The following is a 20,771-nucleotide window of genomic DNA, read 5'->3' as shown; positions in this document are numbered from 1 at the left end:
CAATCTTTTGCACCAAGATCCAGTTGTGAATTGGCTGGTCAGGATGCTGAGAATTGCGTGAGGACCCTGTGGAATTGGATACAGAATTTCGGGGGGAGAAAAGGCAAGGTAGGGTAGGAATATATTATACTGAGTAAACAATTTCTGGCCTGACTTTGAATTGTCTGTGTGTTTGGATTATACAGCGTTTCAGAGCTTCCATTCAAGGTGCACGTGGAGAAGGTAATGCTGAAGGAAGAGCGAGCAAGGCAAGATGTGTCCCTGTACACGGAGCAGCTGGAGATTGCTCTGCGTCACAGCCGCCTGGGAATTGAGGATGACTTGCCCTTTGTTGAACCTGAGCAGGGTGTAGGAGCTTTGCACGAATATGCAACTTGGATCCAAGAGACTGAAGACAGGAGTGAGAAGGCAGAAGGTATTTGAAGAGTGGAATCACACCTCCATTTCAAAATTCTCATCCTTGTTTTCGAATCCCTCCATGGCCTCATTCCTCCCTTTCTCTGTAATTCCCTCCAGTCCCACAAGCCTCTCAGATCTTTGCGCCCCTCTGATTCCAGTCTCCTGCCCATCCCAATTTTAACTGCTCTACAACTGGTGGAAGTCCAAGCTCAGGAACTCTTTCCCTAAACTTCTCCACCCCTCTACATCCATTTCTTTCTCTTTCTTTTCCCTGCCCCCCCCCTCCCCTCTGTGTGTGTGTGTGTGTGTGTGTGTGTGTGTGTGTGTGTGTCTCTCTCTCTCTCTCTCTCTCTCTTTCCTCCTTTTAAGACACTGTCTCTTTGACTGACTAAGTTTTTTGTAACCTGGCCCCTATGAAATGGTCTTGGACATTTCATTCAACATGTAATATAAATATGAGTTAACATTTTGTGCTCTTTTGTTGCACAATTCACCAACTGGTGGGAAAAAATACTTGCTGATTTCTCATCCTCAATCTTCCTTTAAGAAAGGTTTTAAGGAGTGCCTATCTCTTTGACCAAGGATTTGAGCATTTGTCCTAATCACTGCCTCCTACGGCAGGGTGGGAATGGTACATCAGGGTTTTTGGAACTGCTGTATGATAAACCCTAGTGAGAAGTCTCACAACACCAGGTTAAAGTCCAAACAGGTTTTATTTGGCACTAGCTTTCGGAGTCCCACGCTCCTTCTTATCAGTTGAGTGAGGACTTGTGTTCACAAACAGGTCATATACAAACACAAACTCAGTTTACAAGATAATGGCTGGAATGTAAATCTTTACAAGTAATCAAGTCTCAAAGATACAGACAATGTGAGTGCAGAGAAGGCTAAGCACAGGTTAAAGAGATGTGTATCGTCTCCAGCCAGGACAGTTAGTGAGATTGTGCAAGCCCAGTCAAGTCATGGGAGTTACAGATAGTGTGACATGAACCCAAGATCCCGGTTGAGGCCATCCTCATGTGTGCAGAACGGTGTTGTGAGACTTCTTACCGTGCTTTCCCAGATCAACGCCAGCATCTCCACATCGTGGTAAACCCTAACCACCCCTGCTGCACTGCTGTCTCAAACCCATCAATTTATATTAAAAATAGTCAACTGGTACAATGGGTTACTCTCTGAACTCTGGGTCAGAAATTGAGAGTTTACAATCTCATCATTAGCAACAATGACCACTATTATTCAAAACACCCAGCCTCTTCAGTAATGTCCTTGTTAGAAAGGAAATCTGTTTGCAGACCTTTCTAAGTCCTATCCCCACACACCTTTATTGAACTTTGGTAAGAGTACTCAAATGTGCTAAGCTATCCAGCATTTGGGAACAGGCTAAGCTTAATCTTTAATTTGAAGTCCCAGTCACGGTTTTTATGAAATAAGCTCTGGTTTGTTCTGGTGTTTTAGCCAGGGTAGGTCTTTGAGCCCCTTTCCATTTTATCTCTTCATTTAAACAAGTGTGACTGTTCCAGGTATTGTGAGGAATTGGTCGTTGGCATGGACTCTGTGCAAGGCCATCTGGGGTGACCTGAACGAACTGGATGCTAGCTTTTCACAGCCCAGCCTGTACGTCCAGCAGTTAGAGCGTCGCAGGGCATTCTCCCGCTGGCTGTCTCAGGTTGCGGAGGATAGGATCGAGGAGGAGGTGGCAGTCTCTCATCACAAGAGTCATGTGGATGCTGTCTTCAGCTACCTGACTGGGAAGAGGATCAGCGAGGCATGCAAGCTCGCACAGCAGCAAGGTAAAAACACATCCACTGCTTTGCCAGCAAGTTTCAGCTGTTCCTGCCATTTCTGTACCTTTTGTTTGGGGCGATGAATTGAGGTTGACAATTTGACCCCCAACTTTCTTGATTTCCAGAGTCAAGGAGGCACAACACTGTAGCCCCTCGTTGGCTGTTTCACCATTCATGGCCGGTCTGGAATTTTAACTCCACATCCCCGCCATTGCCCCATATCCCATAATAACTTTTGTTAACAAAATTCTAACAATGGGTTTAAATTTAACAGTTGATTTAGCATCAATTGTCATTTGTGGAAGAGAGTTCCAAGCCCATACTCACCTTTGTGTGTGGAAGAGTTTTAGCTTCGCTCCTGTAAGGTCTAGCTCTATGGGTGACTTCAGTTAATCTACACTGAAATCCATTTGCCCATTCAGTTATTCATTGCCCACATGTCTATCTTTGTCTTGCTGCAATGTTCTAGTGAAGCTCAACGCAAACGGGAGGAACAGTGGCTAGGCACTTACAGCCTTCTGGTCTTAACATCAAATTCAACAATTTCAGATGATTTGCTCTACCTCACCTTGGCCCCCTTTGCTTTCTATTTTGTTTCATTTTTTACTGTTCTCTATCTTTTACTACTTTGTGGTCTTCCTCATTTTTTTCCCCCACCCCCACTCTTTTCTTCCTCCTACTTCATCCCCCTTCCCTTAGCTTTTCTCCCCCTGCTTCCTCTTTTCTACAGCCCCCCAACTCTTCTCCCCTGGTTTCCACGGCTGTGACTCATCTTTCATTCCTCTCGCTCTGCAGTATAAACATCTCCCACTTTCTGAGCATTTTAGCTTTGACAAAGGGTCATCTGGACTTGAAATGTCAGCTCTTCTCTCCTTACAGATGCTGCCAGACCTGCTGAGATTATCCAACATTTTCTCTTTTGGTTGCCCGATCACTTAATCATTTTATAATGTTCTGCTTCCATCTATACTGCTTACAATGCAGCCTATCAATAAATTTGGGTATGTGGCCTTCTATCCCATTATTAATGTGGTGACCAGTTTGAACCCAACATGGATCCTTGACAAAGGGTCATCCAAACTCGAAATGTTGGCTGTATTCTCTCTCCACAGAGGCTGTTAAACCTGCTGAGATTTTCCAGCATTTTTTCTGTTCTTGTTTCAGATTCCAGCATCCGCAGTAATTTGTATTTATCTGTGGATCCTTCTGGTGTGCTATGAATCACATCCATTATTCTGTCTCCTGTTGCTGAGCCAATCACTGACCCTGAACAATAACTTGCTACATACAATTCCAGGAGCTTTAGCTTCAGTCAATAGCCTCTAGTGAGGGACTTTACTGTAAGTTCCTATAACTAACCTCCATCGACATGTCCTGTCAAAGCTTTAGCCACTTTTTCAAAAATTCAACCCAGTTCATCAGGCAGGTTCATCCTTTACTAATCCAGGCTGGCTCTTTCTCATCAGCTCAACATTTCATCCTAGCCTTACTTATCAATTCCAACATCTTCCTGACAACAGACTAACTTACCGACACTTCCCCTTCTCACTTTTCCTCCCTTGCTTTACTTCTGTGGAGTAATGTATACAGTTTTCCAGTCTAAGGAGGCAGTTCCTGTGTTGAGAGGTAGTTAGAAGACTAGTTAAAGTACAGCAATGTTCTTCCCTACTTGTTGCAGTGATGTGGTGATTCTTAACCATCATGTGAAATGGCCCAGCAGCTCTCTGGGCAGACTGGGGGGGTGTGGGTGAGAGCGTGGGTCCAGGGGAGTGTCAGTGCATGGGCCAGTTGGGGAAGAGGGTGATGTGTGTCTGAGTGCTGACATGCTGTTTGTGTGATACAGGGGATCACAGGCTGGCCTTGCTGCTAGCTCAGGCTGCTGGGGGCCACCAGGTCCGAGAGCTCCTCAGCTTGCAGCTGGCTGACTGGAACCAACTGTTGGCTGACCCCTTCATCCAGGAGGAGAGGCTGAAGATCTTTGCCCTGCTGGCTGGAAAACCAGTAAGTATTCTCTCTGTTAACCTTCCAGACATAGGATTACTGTTTGGAAAAGATTTTGTGGATTTTAAAGGGAAAATTACAAAGTTCTGGTAATTGTTCCTTCGGGCTTGATGATCAGGAATAGGATCTTGGAACCTGCTCCCAGGGAGTGACGTGGAAGCAAAAAATGTCAGTGGGACCCAAAGATAATTCTGTTTCTGGGGGAGGGGAGAGCGGCAGGGTTCCTGGGGGGAGGGGGGAGGGGAGAGTGGCAGGGGTTTGTGGGAGGGTGTGAAGGGAAGGTGATAGAGTGAAGGGGGTGAATCAATACAGTGGGTCTAGGTGGTAGCCTGCCTGCTGTATGGGCTGTCCAGACAGTCAACTATTGGAGAGTGTATGGGGGACACTGCACCAGAGTCTGTGCATTCAGCATCAAACATTCACATTGCTATTTGCGTTTTTGTTTAGGTATGGCAATCGTCAGAGGGTTACATTAACATCTGCTCACAGCTGGACTGGAAGCGCTGCCTGGCTGTCCATCTTTGGTACATGCTGCCACCCAGAGCTTCCATTGCTGATGCTCTCAACATGTACAGTGAAGCTTTTCAGGTATCAGAGTATCTACTCAAAGAATCAATCCATTTTTTTCTGTTCCTGTAACAGAGTTAAATGATTCTAGTTCAATTCTGACTACTGCTGAACGATGAACTATTGTCTGTGCGTAACACTGAACTCAAGGCAGTCGTTTCTCTTGGTGCAATTTGCTGTGTGCCAGACAGCATTTAGCGGTTAAGTGAGTACTTACATTTATTTATCCCCTTCTGTATCTTTGACTTCAGAACAGCACATTCTGCTCTCAAGCCAGAAATACTTACTGAAATATAATTTCAGTTGCAAATGTGGAAACATGGCAGCTAGATCCCACCTTGGTGATATGAATGTGCTGTGTGACAATGACAGATGAGCTTTTATTTTTGAGTGTAACTGGTTGTAGGCAAAGTATTGGCCCAGAATGTTGGCTTAATGTCTCTCTTAAAAGACAGCATGTCCAGCAGTTCAGTGTTCCCTCTGTACCACTGGATTCTGTGCGCTCCCTGACAATGGGATTTATCACTCAGTCTTCTGAGTGGGAGGCTACAAAGCTGTACTCTGATAAATGACCACAATGGCTGTATATTCACTCTACAGCTGTCCATTAACTGTCCACTGGGGCATTGGACAGTTTTGCTTCTACATCTGCCTTGAAGAGAAGGAAAGTGGCAGATTGGCTAGCACAGCTGCCTCTCAGTGCCACGGACCCGGATTCAATTCCAGCCTCAGGTGAGTGTCCGTGAGGAGTTTCATGTTCTGTGTCTGCGTGGGTTTCCTCCCACACTCCAAAGATGTGTGGGTTGGGATGATTGGCTGTGCCTCTTGTAGTCAGGGAGATTAGCAAGGTAAACATGTGGGGTTACGGGGATCGGGTCTGAGTGGGATTATTGTCAGTGCAGGCTCAATGGGCTGAATGGCTTCTTTCTGCACTGTAGGGATTCTGTGATTGTAAGAAATGAGAGATTTCTGTCAACTAAAGTTCTGGCTGAATTTACAGGGCAGTGAAGAAGTCCAGAAGTACGCACGCTATCCACTACCTCCCTACATGGAAGATACTAATATTGACCTGATTGAAGTTCCTGAGAGTGAAGAGGAAGGTGCCCTCCATCAGGACATCTGTTACCATTTACTGAAACTCTACAGCGACAGGTACAGAAGGCCTCCGCAATCAGTATTATATCCTCCAATCAGCGGCTGTCCGAAGTGAGAGTATTATATTCTCAGTCTGAGGTTTATCAACGTGAGCTCTGTTGGATTTAATTTGAACTCTCCCCTCTGAGGGTAGACCAGGTTTACTGCCACTTTGTCTGTACCTGAACTGCCGACAGGATATGCCTGACCTACACTCTGTACTATGTACTGATTCCGATTCCTTCCTTGGTTTACTCTTGTTTCCTTGTTCCCTTTTCACAGACACTATGAGCTGCACCTGCTGCTGAACCCAAGGACTGTGACTGCAGACCATTTGGATTACCGGCTAAGCTGGCACTTATGGATGGTGCTACAGGCAATGAACTACACTCACCTGTCTGACAAGCACCAGGCTATGGTGCACACCAGCTTCGCTGCTCAACTCGAGGCAGCCGGCCTCTGGGAATGGGCAGTCTTTGTCTTGCTGCACATTTCCAATTCTCAGTAAGTTTAGTCCTAAAGCGCAACTTCAGATATATTGGGATCTTGCCTCTATTGCCTCCAGTCGCTCTGTTAGTGTTACAGTTTATTCAGGGTATTAGATAGTTGATGGAACTGTGTGCACATTTTAGAGTCTGGTTATGGATCTGACACAACCCACAGCAGGTACACAATAATAACATAATTGGACATTCCCCACTCTCCTCATAACTAGAGGTACCAGGGTGATTCTCAGAACAGAGAGGAGGAATCTAACTTTTTCCAATTATGAAGGATTTGCACAGAGCAAATTGAGAAACATCCTTGTCATTGGGGCAGCACGGTGGCACAGCAGTTAGCACTGCTGCCTCTCAGCGCCAGGGACCCAGATTCAATTCCTGGCTTGGGTCATTGTCTGTGTGGAGTTTGCATGTTCTCCCTGTGTCTGCGTGGGTTTCCTCCAGGTGCTCCGGTTTCTCCCCTCACTCCAAAGCTGAATGGGTTAGGTTGATTGGCCATGCTAAATTACCCCATAGTGTCAAGAGTGTAGCAGAGTAAATATGTGGGGTTGTATGGATAGGGTGGGATTGTTGGTGGTGCAGGCTCAATGGGTCAAATGGCCTCCTCCTGCACTGTTAGGATTCTAGGATTAGGGCATCAGTAATGGTGAGGTCATGGTGCTAAACTAGAGGACAATTGTCAGTAGAAATTTCTGTTGGTAAAGGACTGTTGAGTATTAAATGTCTCATCACTGAATGCTTGTGGCAAAAGTCATTAGTTTTTAAGGAAAATTTGGATAAATGGTTAAAGCAAAGATGCAGCAATATGGAAGAGAACTGGCTTATGAGCAGGAATGGGATTCATTAGGGATTGATACAGAGCTATGGGGAGAGAGCAAGAGAATGGGATTAGTTTGGGATTGATACAGGGCTATAGGGAGAGTGGGGCAGTGGGATTAGTTTGGGGATTGATATAGGGTTAAGAGAAGAGAGTGCGATGAGGATTGACATGGTTATAAGGAAAGTGGGATTATTGATGGTTGGTTCTAGCAGAGATCCATCAGGTACAAATGGGCTGAATGGCCTCTTTGTGGGTGTAAACTTTGCCTAGTCTACAGTTCTATCAAAAATTATAAGTATCTAATGACTTGATGTAAGGGGAGTTGCTGGGTGCACAACTCCTAACGATAGAATATCGATTCTCCTTCTGTTTCCCACTAACTTCCAATAGCCCACGCTGAAATGAGTAACATAGCACAAGCCAGGTTATAAACTCAGTCATCATGAAAGCTTACTTAGAGAAGATTTAATGAGCAGTATGTTGTTTGGAATAGTGGGACAGGAAGCTTGCCAAAAAGAAGTATTTTAGTGGTGTCAATCACAGGCTTTCCACATGCTAATGTATATCCCGAGGGCAGTTAGAGAGTGTTGAAGGCTTCGTACTGTATCAGTGCAACAGTTTAAACAAGTTGCCCTCTTCCCATAGGCAGCGAATGAATGCAGTGCGGGAGCAGCTGAACAGGCATTGCACCCTGGAGGAGACGGAGGAGCAGAAGGCAAAGGAATTGTTCCTGCAGGAGAAGCTCGGTATCCCTCCAGAGTGGATCCACGATGCCAAGAGCCTGAGGGCTCACCAATGCGGCGATATCCACAAGGAAGCACTTCACCTGATCGAGGCAGGGCACTGGAACAGGTGTCACCAACTGGTGGTCAGACATCTGGCATCAGGTAACAGGAAATGTAGCTCAAACCAATCGCAGTAACCAGGAAACACGGCAAGATTGAAAATAATGACTCGCATTTATAAAGCACTGTCAACATAAACCATCTTGGCGTTTCAAAGGAGCGGTTCTCAAACAGACTTGTCACATGAGATATTCAAGACAGGGCACCTAAAGCTTGGTCAGAGAGGTTTAGGGAGAGAATTTCTGAGCTTGGGACCCAGGCAGTGGATACAGGGTCACAGGCGAGTGATAAAAATCAGGGTTGTATAATAGCCCAGAATTGGAGGACTAGGGCTTGAGGCTCAGACGTTGAGAGAAGCTGTATAGGGATTTAGAAATAACAGTAAAGATATTCCTTTACTGGAGGGGAGTACTAAAAGTACAGGTGCTAAATGAGCAGGATTAGGTGAGAGTTGGCGCACAGGCAGTGGGGTTTCTGAGTGCGGGTTTGTAGAGGCGGAGAGCTGGGAGGGCAGCTCTGAATCACTTCAGTCAGCTTTGGAGATGGTAAAGGCCTGGATTCAGCAGTAGCTTGAATTGGATAACATGAGAGAGAGAAGTAGGCAGACCTATTGCCATATCTGCTTCTTGAAAATATTCAGTGTTTTGGCCTCAGCTACTTTCTGTGGTAGTGATTTCCACTCTCAGCCCTGTTACCTACACTTAGAGTGTGGCCACTTTCACACTTGTACTGACAAGCTGAGCACTGAACAAATCTGACCTGGTGTAAGCAGTGGAATGTGAAACAGAATAGCTCCTGAGTACACCTCCCTCCTCTCAGTGTTTTTAACCTCCTCCTTCTTAGATGCCATCATCAATGAGAATTACAGCTACCTGAAATACTTCCTGGAAAAGCTGGCCTCTCCAGAGTGCACCTTACAGATACAGGACTGGGAGACAGCTGGAGCAGTTTTCTACGACTATATCCGAATCATGGAAACAGTGCGGGGAATTGACAAGGTATGCGGGGTGGACGTGAGGGGCAGTATCACTTGTTCTGAAGAATAACAGGGAACAATGATCAGGGTAAATATATATTCCACTCCACAGTGAGGCATAGGATTCTCTTCTGTCATATCCTTGTTGGCTGTTGTTAATGAGCCCATTTGCTTTTGAACAAGTAGTTTATTTCTCTGTACAGCAAGATTCTACCAATGAGATGGTTCTCGTTTTACTCTTGGTGATGGATGCCATGGTGGCACAGTGATTAGCACTGCTGCCTCACAGCACCAGGAACCCAGGTTCAATTCCCAGCTTGGGTTGCTGTCTGTGTGTAGTTTGCACATTCTGCCTGTGTCTGCATGGGTTTCCTCCGGGTGCTCCGGTTTCCCCCCACAGTCCAAAAGATGTGCTGGTTAGGTGCATTGACTAAATTCTCTCCGTGTACCCGAAAGGCATCAGTGTGACAACTCGGATTTTCGCAGCAACTTCATTGCAGTGTTAGTGTAAGCCTACATATGACACTAATAAATGAACTTAAAGTTTAAACTTAAGATAGGGTTGGGGGGTGGGGGGGGGGGGGGGGGCGGTGGGGTGAGGTGAATGGTCAAGATCAAAGGCCAACTCTCTCAGGACTTGGGAGCAAGAGTGGGCCGTACAGTCCTTTGAGTCTTTGCTGATATTCAATCTCAAATCCTCTTTGCCATCTACTCCATAACCCTGATTCTCTTAACAATAATCTTTCTAATGTGTTCAACAACCCAGCCACCACTGCTCTGAGAAAGAGAATTTCAACAGACTAAACTCTCTGGGAGAAACTAATTCTCCATCTCCTCTTCAACTGTCCTCGAACCTAGGTCTGTGGCACTGTGAGGCAGCAGTGCTAATCACTGTGCCGTCGTGCTGTCCATCACCAAGAATAAAATGAGGACCACCTCATTGATAGAATCTTGCTGTACAGAAATAAACTACTTGTTCAAAAGCAAATGGGCTCATTAACAACAGCCAACAAGGATAAGTGAAAAGAGAATCCTGTGCCTCGCTGTGGAGTGGAATATATATCTATCCTGATCATTTTTCCACAGATGGAAATATTTTTTATTCATTCATGGGATATGGGTGTCGCCGGCTGGGCCAGTATTTGTTGTCCATCCTTAATTGCCCTTGAACTGTCTCTTGTTTGGCCATTTCAGAGAGCGGTTAAGAGTCAACCACGCTGCTGTGGCTCTGGAGTCGCATGTAGGCCAGACTGGGTACAGACGGCAGATTTCCTTCCCTCAAGGACATTCATGAATCAGATGGGTTTTTACAGCAATCGATAATAATTTCATGGTCGTCAGTAGATTAATTCCAGATTTTTTTTACTGAATTCAAATTTCACCATCTGCCATGACAGGATTTGAACCCAGGTCCCCAGAACATTACCCTGGGTCTCTGGATTACTAATCCAGTGACATCCTTCTGGTATCCACCCTCACACGTCCCCTCAGAATCTTCTATGTTTCAATAACCTCACCTATGATTCTCCAATGAGTAAAGGCATACCCTGTTCAGCCTCTCTTCATAAGATCAGTAAGAAGTCTCACAACACCAGGTTAAAGTCCGGCAGGTTTATTTGATAGGATGAGCTTTTGGAGCGCTGCTCCTTCTTCATTCCACTCACCCGATGAAGGAGCAGCGCTCCAAAAGCTTGTGCTATCAAATAATCCTGTTGGACTTTAACCTGGTGTTGTGAGACTTCTTACTGTGCCCACCCCAGTCCAGTGCCAGCATCTCCACTTCATAAGATCAGTCCTCCATCCCAGGAATATATCCATCCCAACAAGTCCTCATTTTAATGTTGCATCTGAAAGACTCAGCATCTCTGACACCGCAGCACTGGTAAAATGGAGATGTTGGTGTTTGTGGAAAGTGGCCTACAGGACAGTGAAGAGATGTTAACAGTGATTGAATAGAAAGAAAAGGAAAGCTTGCATTTTATAGGGCCTTCTGTGACCCTATTACACCCCAGTCTGCTACCCAGCCAGTGAAGCACTTGAGGTGTAGTTACTGTTGTATGAAACGTGGGCAGCTGATTTGTACACAGCAAGCTGTGTCTAACAGCAGTGGTATAATGTTCCCAAGGTTTCTATACCTGCTGATGCTGTCCTGTGACTTAACACTGTTATTGTGCTTTTCTTTGCTTTTTGGAGGGCAGGGTGAGGCTTAATTCTGATGTTACTTATAGTTGAATAGTCTTTTCTGTGCTTGAATAAATTCCAGTTCACAGTGGTATTGGAGGGTGATCTCACACCCAAAGGGCATTGTGACGCTGGAGTGAAATTTATGCACCAACAATTCTGGGTGTGTGCTGGCAAAACTGTGGAGTTCTCGCCATCCGGTGGTGGGAAGCGGTACAGCAGCATTTCAATTTACACCATTGACTCCCACTGGCTCACAAGATCAGAATAGCCCCTCTCCTCATCAGTGTAGTACAAGCAAGATGAATTGTTAGTGTGTGAAACAGTTGACATCACTGAGTCACAGGGGAGGTGGCGGGAGAGACGCATCATTGCTGCAATGATCCAATGTCTCCCACACTGTAGGGTGTGTCAGGTTGTGACTACCATTTTCTAATTTGGAATTCCTTTGTGCTGCTTTCTCACCATCCTCCCTAATTCAGAAATCGTTCTCACTGATACAGTCCACTGGAAAGGCCACTGAAATGGGCGTTTGTTTTCTCGGTAGCGATATGGAAGCTATATGTATGGCAAAGAATTAACTGCCTGTGTTCTGTAGGTGGAGAATCCGACCTATGAGCTGGAGAGAATCCATACTGAGGTGATGTCTCTGTGTAGCCGGATAGAACTGATCGACTGTCTCTCAGCCAAAGATCGACTGGCTCAATCTGGTATCACTTTTAACGCTTTTGTTTTTCTCTGTCCCTTTTGTTCTTGAATGGGAATTTAGAAATTGTGAAAGGCACTGTATCTCCAATAACCAATGCAAGTACTTTTGGAATGTAGCGTGTCTCAATGTATAACATCCAAGATGCAGAGGAATCCAGGTGTCCTTGTGCATGGGTGTTATATATTTTAGTTGTTGTATGATAACTTTAAGAGTTCATCACATGATTTATGGTGATGTTATTATGATGTTATGGAGGTGCTGCTTTTAGAACAAGGAAAATTACAGCACAGGAACAGGCCCTTCAGCCCTGCAAGTCTGCACCAACCACACTGCCCGACTTAACTAAAACCCCCTTCGCGGCACCATATCCCTCTATTCCCATCCTATTATGTATTTGTCCAGACACCCCTTAAAACTCACTATTGTATCTGCTTCCACACCCTCCCCCAGCAGCGAATTCCAGGCACCCACCACCCTCTGTGTTTAAAAAAAAACCTGCCTTGTACATTTCCTTTAAACCTTGCCGCTCGCACCTTAAACCTGTGCCCCCTAGTAATTGACTCTTCCATCCTGGGAAAAAGCTTCTGACTATCCACTCTGTCCATGCCTCTCGTAATATTGTAGACTTCTATTAGGTCATCCCTCAACTTCCATGGTTCCAGTGAGAACAAACCAAGTTTCTCCAACCTCTCCTTAGTTTGTTTCGGTCTGTACAGGCAAAAGCACCTGAATAAATCTGTCAGTTTGGATCTATGTGTACAAACTACATCTTCAGTTCATTTCAACTTTATTGTCAGTATATAATCTATAAATACAACAAAAAGTAAGCTTGCAGGCTCCCAAGATACAAAGAAAAAAGCAAATGCAAGTAATCATTATAAAATAGAGCCAATAGTCATTAAGTAAACACGCATGTTGCACAATGCCCATCGCCTGGGAATAGAGTTCAACTGGCTACCAGCTCTGGGGAAGAAGTTGTTTCTGAACCTGGTTGTATGGGCTCAAATGCATCTATAGCGCCTCCCAAATGGCAGGGGGCAAACAGTCTTAGGCTGGGATGGGTGGGATCTCTGGTGATGCTGAGGGATCTCCGTAGACAGCGTTTGTGATGAAACATAAGAAATAGGAGCAGGAGTAGGCCATCTAGCCCTCAGAGCCTGCCCCGCCATTCAATAAGATCATGGCTGATCTGTCGTGGCTCAGTTCCACATTCCCGCCCTCTCCCCATAACCCTTAATCCCCTCCCTCATGGTTGCTAATTGGGTGCTGATGATGTATTGGGCAGTTTTGACTACCTGCAGCAGACTTTTTGGTCAGAAATGGAATGACTGCTGTACCACACTGCGATGCAGTTCGACAAGATGCTCTCTATTGTGCACTGGTAGAAGTTTGAAAGAAGCTGGGAGGGGCAGATTGGCTGTGTAGCCTCCTCAGGAAGTATAGGCGCTGCAGAGCCTCCTTCACTAGGAAGGAGGAGTTGAGGGACCAGGGGAGGTTCTCCGTGATGTGGATATCCAGGAATTTGAAACTATGGACCCTTTCCACCTCTACCCCATTGATTTAAATGAGTGTGTGTGCTGCCTCTAGACTTCCTGAATCCACAGTGAGTTCCTTGGTCATCTTAGTGTTGAGGGCCAGGTTGTTTCCAGCACTCCACATCACCAGACGTTGGACTTCTTCCCTGTAGGCTGACTCATTATTAGTGATCAGAACTACCACCATAGTGTCGTCCGCAAACTTGATGATATTGGCGTCACGGACAGACACACAGCCACAGGTGAACGGGAAATCCACAACCTCTAATAGAGTTAGGAGATTACAAAATGAAAATCAGTAATGAGTTGAGATTCTGTTTCATCAAAAACATTGAGAAAAGATCCTCCAGTTTATAAAAAAAAAATTGTCCTTGTGCTTCAAGCATTAGAAGGCTGAGAAGAATCAATGACAGGAGACATATAAGATGATGAATGGGATGGATAGGATAGAGGTGGAGAGACTCTTCCTGCTCAGAAAGGACAGTAGGACTAGGGGGCACAGCCTCAAGATAAAGGGGGATGCAGTTTAGAACGGAGTTGAGGAACTTCTTCACTCAAAGGGTGGTGAATCTCTGGAATTCTCTGCCCGTTGAAGTGGTGGAGGCTGCCTCGCTAAATATTTTTAAGACGTGGGTTGATGGGTTTTTGATAAGCGAGGGGATTAAGGGTTATGGGGAGAGGGCGGGAAAGTGGAACTGAGCCACGACAGATCAGCCATGATGTTATTGAATGGCGGGGCAGGCTCGAAGGGCTAGATGGCCTACTCCTGCTCCTATTTCTTATGTTCTTATTAGAATGCAGATGAGAGAAGATCAAATAAAGAAAAAAGTGGAGGGGGAGGAATTGTGCTTCTTACCTGAAAAATAAATTGTGTGGACTGTAAGCTACAACGTCCTGCACGTGTTGCAATGTGTAGCTGCAGAGCGGGAGACTCGCTGCACAGTTCAAAATGGATGTAAGCTCTCCATGTGGCTTCAAGAGTTTTTTTGATCAGAGTGAGATCCTGGGCAGTGTCTGGCATATTTAAAAAGAAGGGATACTTAACTGTACAGCTGGAATGGTTTGATTTAAAATATATTATCCAGGCAACAGTCGCCAGGGTTAAAAAAGGGAGAACTGGAAAGACAGTTTAAGAAATGTATACTGCGCAGCCTTGATTCGCTGGTGCCTGCCAGAGAAATGAGGGGTCACTGAGGATCCATGGCCTTTTCAATGAAGAAAATGTATCATGAGTGTTTGCATGTAGAGTATTTCCAGTATTTTGTACAAGCGAATAAGGAGGCAGACAAGTTGCTCGTATCAGCTTTTCTCCATACAATAGAAAGTGAAGCCTTCAGTTTGCTCAGAAGCTTGGTTCAAAGCTGGGAAACGAAACATATAATGACTTGCTAAAAATCCTTGAAGAGCATTACTGTCCAAAATCATTGATCATCGTGGAACTGTTCAGCTTCCACTGAAGGAATCCAATGGAACGTGAAAGCATTGTTGAATCTATGGTTACCTTAAGGCTGCACAACATTGAGTTTGAGTCATTAGAAGATGCTCTTCAAGACTATCTAGTTTGTGGTCTACAAAATGAGGCTGTCCAAAGAAGCTTGCTTACTAAACATGCTTTGACTTTAAGGTCAGGTAGAAATCCATGATTACCCTCAATACTGGTGCCCCACAAGGCTGTGTCCTCAGCCCCCTATAATACTCCTGATACACCTATGACTGTGGCCAAATTACCCTCTAACTCGATTTTCAAGTTTACTGATACCATCATAGTGGGTCGGATCTCAAACAATGACGAAACAGAGTACAGGAATGAGAGAATCTGGTGAACTGGTGCGGGTCCAGTAATCTCGTCTTCAATTTCAACAAAATGAAGAAGGTGGTCATCGACTTCAGGAAGCAGTGGAGGACATGCCCCTGTCTACATCAACGGGATGAAGTGGAAATGGTTGAGAGCTTCAAATTTCTAGGTGTCCAGATCACCAACAATCTGTCCTGGTCCCTCCTTGCCGACACTATAGTTCAGAAAGTCCATCAATGCCTCTACTTTCTCAGGAAGCTAAGGAAATTCATCATGTCTGCTATGAGACTCACCAACTTTTGCAGATGCGCCATAGAATGCATTCTTTCTGGTTGTATCACAACTTGGTATGGCTCCTACTCTGCCCAAGAAACTGCAACGGGTCATGAGTGAAACCCAATCCTTCACGCAAACCACCCATTGACACTGTCTACGCTTCCCACTGCCTCAGAAAGCAGTCAGCATAATCAAGGACCCCACGCACCCAGATATACTCTTTTCTATCTACTTCCATTGGGAAAAAGGTACAAAACCCTTGCGGTCACGTACAAACCGATTTCAAGAACAGTTTCTTCCCTGCTGCCATCAGATTTTTGAATGGACCTACCTTGTATTCAGTTGATCTTTGTCTACACCCTAGCTGTGACTGTAACACTACCTTCTGCATTCTCTCCTTCCTGTGAACGATATGTTTTCTCTATAGAAAGAATACTTTTCACTGTGTACTAATTAATATATCTGACAGTAAATCTAATCAAAATGGCAGTGCCAATGGAACTGGCTGTAAAGATGCCTCATAATCTGGTGCAGGCATTGAAATCCACAAGTTGGGAACTGCCATAAGAAGTTAAAAACTCAATCAGCATGTCACAGATGTGCCTAAATAAATACTGGAGCAAGGACATTCATTGAAGGATTTTGGCAAAATGGGTGACATTGCAAAAGCTTGTTGGGCTAGACCAGCTTCTGAATATTCTTTCCAGGGAAAGAAGAATCCGAGTACTTTCAAGAAGTTGCGTTCTACAAAAATAATTTACAACATGGGAAGAAAAGACTGTCCAGAAATGTGGTGAAGCACTTCCACTGAACATCTTATCCACACAGTGATCCATATAGATCCTGGGTGATTCCATAATTAAGTGAACAACCTGTTAGGATGGAGGTTGATACTGATGCTGCTGTATTGTTAATTTCTGAGACTGCAGACCAACAAATGGTAGGACGGTGGAGCCTGATGGGCAAGGCAGATGAACTCAGCATGAAAGGGTACATGGGATTGGGATATTATAGCAATTACTGAAACATGGCTAAGGCAGGGGCAGGACTAGCAGCTCAGAGGAGGTGGAGTTGCACTTTTGATTAGGGAAAACATCATGGCAGTACTGAAAAGGGGTATATCCACCCACTGAGTCTATATGGATAGAACTGTGAAATAAGGGAGAGATCACTTTGATAGGGTTGTACAATAGGGCCCCAAATAGTCAGCGGGAAATCTGTTGATCAGATGCTTGATTTGCTTTAATCACTTTGATTAGATTGTCCCTCCATTACCAATATTAGGAGCTACAAGTTACATCAGTACATTCTGTTGGAGCACAGTGTCATCTGGTTTATGTGCAGTGCCTACAGCATTACTGGATTCAGTTGGGTGGGAGTGGAGGCCAGGATCAGTGCAGCAGTTGGATTTGTACTGTATTCTCTGGAGAAGGGGAGCAATCTCTTTTCTCTACAAGTCTCTGAACCTTGGGACTAATTTAGTGGCTTAAAAAAAAGTGGGGCGGCATGGACAAGTTGGGTTGAAAGGCCTATTACTATGTTGTAAAACTCTGCTGTGACCACGAGTCCAAGTTGGGGATGGCGCAATTTCACTATTGCTCTGTTTTGCCTGTTCTGAATTTCTAATTGCATAATCTCCTGCCACCTCCCAAACCATCCTCCAAAAGCCTATTGAGTAATGTTGCATTGCTGCTATGTTTTCAGGTGAATATTGACGCTGTGGGCAAGACTGGGAGGGAGATATGAGTATTGTTAATGATGTGTTGAGTGGCAGTGGAGTTGCTGTTGTTTCTGACTTGTTTCTCTTTCTTTCTCTCTCTCTCCTCAGACATGGCTAAACAGATCGCTAACATGCTGCGTACTGTGCTCGGACTGCAGCACAGTGCCGAATTACCTGGTGATAGGGCCCCCAGTCTCCAACATGTTCCTCTACGCTTGCTCGCTCCTTACATCCGCAAACTGCCCATGCCTGAAGACTATGCTCTGGAGGAGTTGCGCAGCCTGACTCAGACCTATCTGCGGGAGCTGGTTGTCAGCCCATAGCCTCCTGTCCTGCTGAGGGCTGAGAGAACAGTTCTAGCCCTTTCCGCCTGTACGCTTCCCCCTTTGAGCTGAAGTTCCTCTGACAAAGTTGCAATGCTGCCGCGAGTCTTCACTGGCCATTGTTAAATAGAGGAATCATTCAAAGACCTTTTTTAAACATCGAGAGGCGGCTTCTTGAGCAAGGACTGTATCCCGGAATGTTACCAGGTGCCACGTGGCTCGCATGTTGGCGGGACTTTCTCGCTTTTTATTTACTTCTGTTCTAAGTTAAGTCATTATCCAAGTCTTGCAGTGTTGATGAAGGATCAGCAATAGTGCCTGCAACTTGTCAATACCGGGAGCTAGTTTGCTTAAAACCATCTGGCTAAATAATTTGTCACTTTGAGAGGGATCAAACTGACAATAAACATTGTTTTTTAAATTGTGTTTAGTGCAGCTGCACGATCTGCCTGATAATAACACATTGGTGTGAGGTGGAAGATCCCCCTGTGCTGGACGATATCTGTCACTAGGTGATGCCAGTGAGCAGTGCAGTAATCCCACCCCCAGAGAGCGAGGAAATGGGGAAGGAAATGTGCTGTGGAGTTTGGTTTAGTCACAAGGCATGCAAGACATCAGAGAAACAGTTTAGATTTGCTTGTTTAAAGCTGCAGCTTCAGCAACTCCCTTCTTATCCCATTCCCCCCACCCTGACCTTGTGCAGAATTTCCCAATCCTTCAGTAATGTGTGGATCTGTGCATTAACTGTTGCCTAGGGAGTTATTCTTTGGTGTTTCTGTATAGGCTGAACTGCCATAGTTTGTCTTGTGCAGTGGGGCCGTTATTTCATTTGTAATGCTGTTGGTATGTGCTAACTCTGGTCCCTCTGATTTTCCTCACTCTGGCAATGGTAAAGGAACTGTCCTCTCCTGCTGCTGGCCTTCACTGCCTCTGAGCACAAACAACGTGGTGTTTAGGAGCTTTCTTCCTGTTTGCAACTTTCCCAGATCGCTTGTAAATCCAGCTTCGCTCCCCTCTGATGCTATCAGAATGAACAAGTTTGTATAAACCCCCCACCCCCTCTGGGAAAGGGGAGGATGTTGAAGTTAAGGGAGCTGGGAAGGATTCTCAAGTTGGACTGAGTGAAATTGGTCACACAGCAGCGTGAGGAGAGGGGAGATTTGTTCCACACAGCACTCGGGTTACAGCCACGCCATTTACAGTCCTATGTGTCCTGGAGTCCACAGTAGGCTTCAGAGATCCGAGTTCTGAGCAATGAGTGTTAAACAGACTGCAAGCTGGGATAATGCTTGCACAACCACCTGTAATATCTCTCTGGCCAGTGGATGGTTTTATCAAACTGTCTCCTGAAACCAGCAGCTGGAGAGAATCCTGGAATGTTGCATTAGTTTGATGTGCCAGAGTGGACTTCATTAACTGTCCTTGTGGAGCTTCTTAACTCAAACCTAACCAATTAATCTGTTTAAAAATGGAATTGTAGACAATGAAAGTAACCAGGGAAGACTCAGTGATATCTCCACACTCAGCCAGCCACCTCCTGTTCTGATGCGCCTCTCACTGATCTACATTCAGCAGTGACCCACACAGGGTGCAATGCAGTTGGCCTTTAGCCCTGCAGGGATGAATGGGCAGGGACAATCCACTGGACTGTCTGTTCCTCGTCACTCCCTGGTGATGTGTTGCGTCCTCACTTCTTGATTGAGACATCAAGTAGGAGCTGCCTGAAGTCTGTGTTAATTAATCCAACCCTTACTGGCAATGTCCAAATATTAAAACCAAATCAAGTACTTTTAAATTAAAATAAAATCCTCTGGTAGCAACCCCTTGTCAACTGTTAAAGGTTATGTGGGCAGTCACACCTCAGGATCTCCTAAAGCTTTCAATGGGGAGGACTGAGAAATTTTTTGATCCATCCACCTCCCTCTATTATAAACACTGCAGAAAGCCACAGCAGCCAGATCCGTGTTTTAGCCAGGACACTAAGGCAGAAGTATCTGGAGTAGTGTCTGAAAGGAGGACTGTTACCTGAAGAGAGAATGTGTCCATGAATAAATGATAAGAGTGGCATGTCACAGAGAGAGGGAGAGAGAGTGCGGTATTAGTAACACCAGGGTAAAGAAGGGAAATTATCAAGGCTAAATTCTTGGGCACAGCAATATGATTTCTGAAATATCTCAGGAATTTTCCTCCCCCACACCATTCTGGAATTGATGTTTGGTGAAGCTTTCTAGTTTGGATTGTTGATCTGCCAGATTTCCCACTCCAGCTTTACTGTTGAACTATTGGGTCCTGCTTCAATTTTTGGGGAGGGAAGATGGCTGGGGTGAGAGATCTGATATTTGGGCACCTCCTTGTGAACTGTCCAGATAGTTGGGGTGAAATTTGGTTCCATCAATATAGCCCAGATACCTTGTACCCCAGCACATCTCTGATCAGAACCCAGGAGGCAGCGTGTAAAGATCAGTTCATTTAATTTAAGGAAACTATGATCTCAGTGAGGTCGGTGTCTGTGTGTATGTGAACGTTACTCGTCAATCAGTAGAATACAGGTCTCAGTATCACAATATCCCAAAATGCTTTATAACAGTACTTCTGCTATCATATTGCAAATGAGCATCTTCATCCCCCTTTCTGCCTCTGGGTATTCTCAGCTCCTGCTCTCGTGGTGGTGAGGAGAGGGAGGGGGGTGTGTGTGTGTGTGTGTGTGTGTGTGTGTCTTGCAGGTGGTGTGATTTAAAAAAAAAATGCATTGAAAAGTTTTTTTAATTAAAACAAAATTGCAAATAAAGTAAATTCCATAGATTGTTAAGAGTATTCTTTTTAACTGTTTTGTGTGGGGAGAGGGAACATGCAATATTTTTTAATAAATGTGCGAATTTCAATGACTGTTGGGAGTTTTGTATTTGTGTGTGTGTGTTTTCTTTCACGGGATGTGGGCTTCGCTGGCTGGGCTAGAATTTAGTGCCCATTTTGCATTATGTTGCAAAGGCAGTGGTGAGCTGCTGCCTTCCTGTGCTGCTGCTGTCCATGTGGTGTAGGTACACCCACCGTGCTGTTAGGAAGAGAGTTCCAGGATTTTGACCCAGCGGCAGTGAAGGAAAGGCAATGTAGTTTTGAGTTGGTGTGGTGATGACTTGGTGAGGATCTTGCAGGTAGTGGTATTCCCATGTGTCTCCTGTCCCTTGTCCTTCTAGTTGGTGATT

The 20,771-nt window shown here is 45.1% G+C and overlaps 1 protein-coding gene across 3 annotated transcripts in view; it reads left to right on the top strand.

Annotated features, from left to right (window-relative positions):
- nup98 (nucleoporin 98 and 96 precursor) overlaps positions 1-20,453 on the top strand; it is a 107,747-nt gene extending 87,294 nt beyond the window's left edge. For all 3 annotated transcript variants that reach the window (XM_080197732.1, XM_080197733.1, XM_080197731.1), the window contains 10 exons: positions 186-415; positions 1,923-2,192; positions 4,030-4,187; positions 4,635-4,775; positions 5,755-5,906; positions 6,171-6,392; positions 7,854-8,095; positions 8,897-9,051; positions 11,809-11,920; positions 17,354-20,453. In XM_080197732.1, coding sequence (XP_080053858.1) covers positions 186-415; positions 1,923-2,192; positions 4,030-4,187; positions 4,635-4,775; positions 5,755-5,906; positions 6,171-6,392; positions 7,854-8,095; positions 8,897-9,051; positions 11,809-11,920; positions 17,354-17,568 — 1,897 coding nt within the window. In that variant the 3' untranslated portion in view covers positions 17,569-20,453. The remainder of the gene's footprint in view (positions 1-185; positions 416-1,922; positions 2,193-4,029; positions 4,188-4,634; positions 4,776-5,754; positions 5,907-6,170; positions 6,393-7,853; positions 8,096-8,896; positions 9,052-11,808; positions 11,921-17,353) is intronic.
- The last annotated feature ends 318 nt before the right edge of the window (positions 20,454-20,771 follow it).

This window comes from Carcharhinus amblyrhynchos, chromosome 10 (assembly GCF_965287045.1).
Source record: "Carcharhinus amblyrhynchos chromosome 10, sCarAmb.v2.hapA, whole genome shotgun sequence".
NCBI lineage: Eukaryota > Metazoa > Chordata > Chondrichthyes > Carcharhiniformes > Carcharhinidae > Carcharhinus > Carcharhinus amblyrhynchos.
Note: the sequence above shows the minus strand (reverse complement) of the source record. Positions and strands in the feature narration are given on the sequence as shown.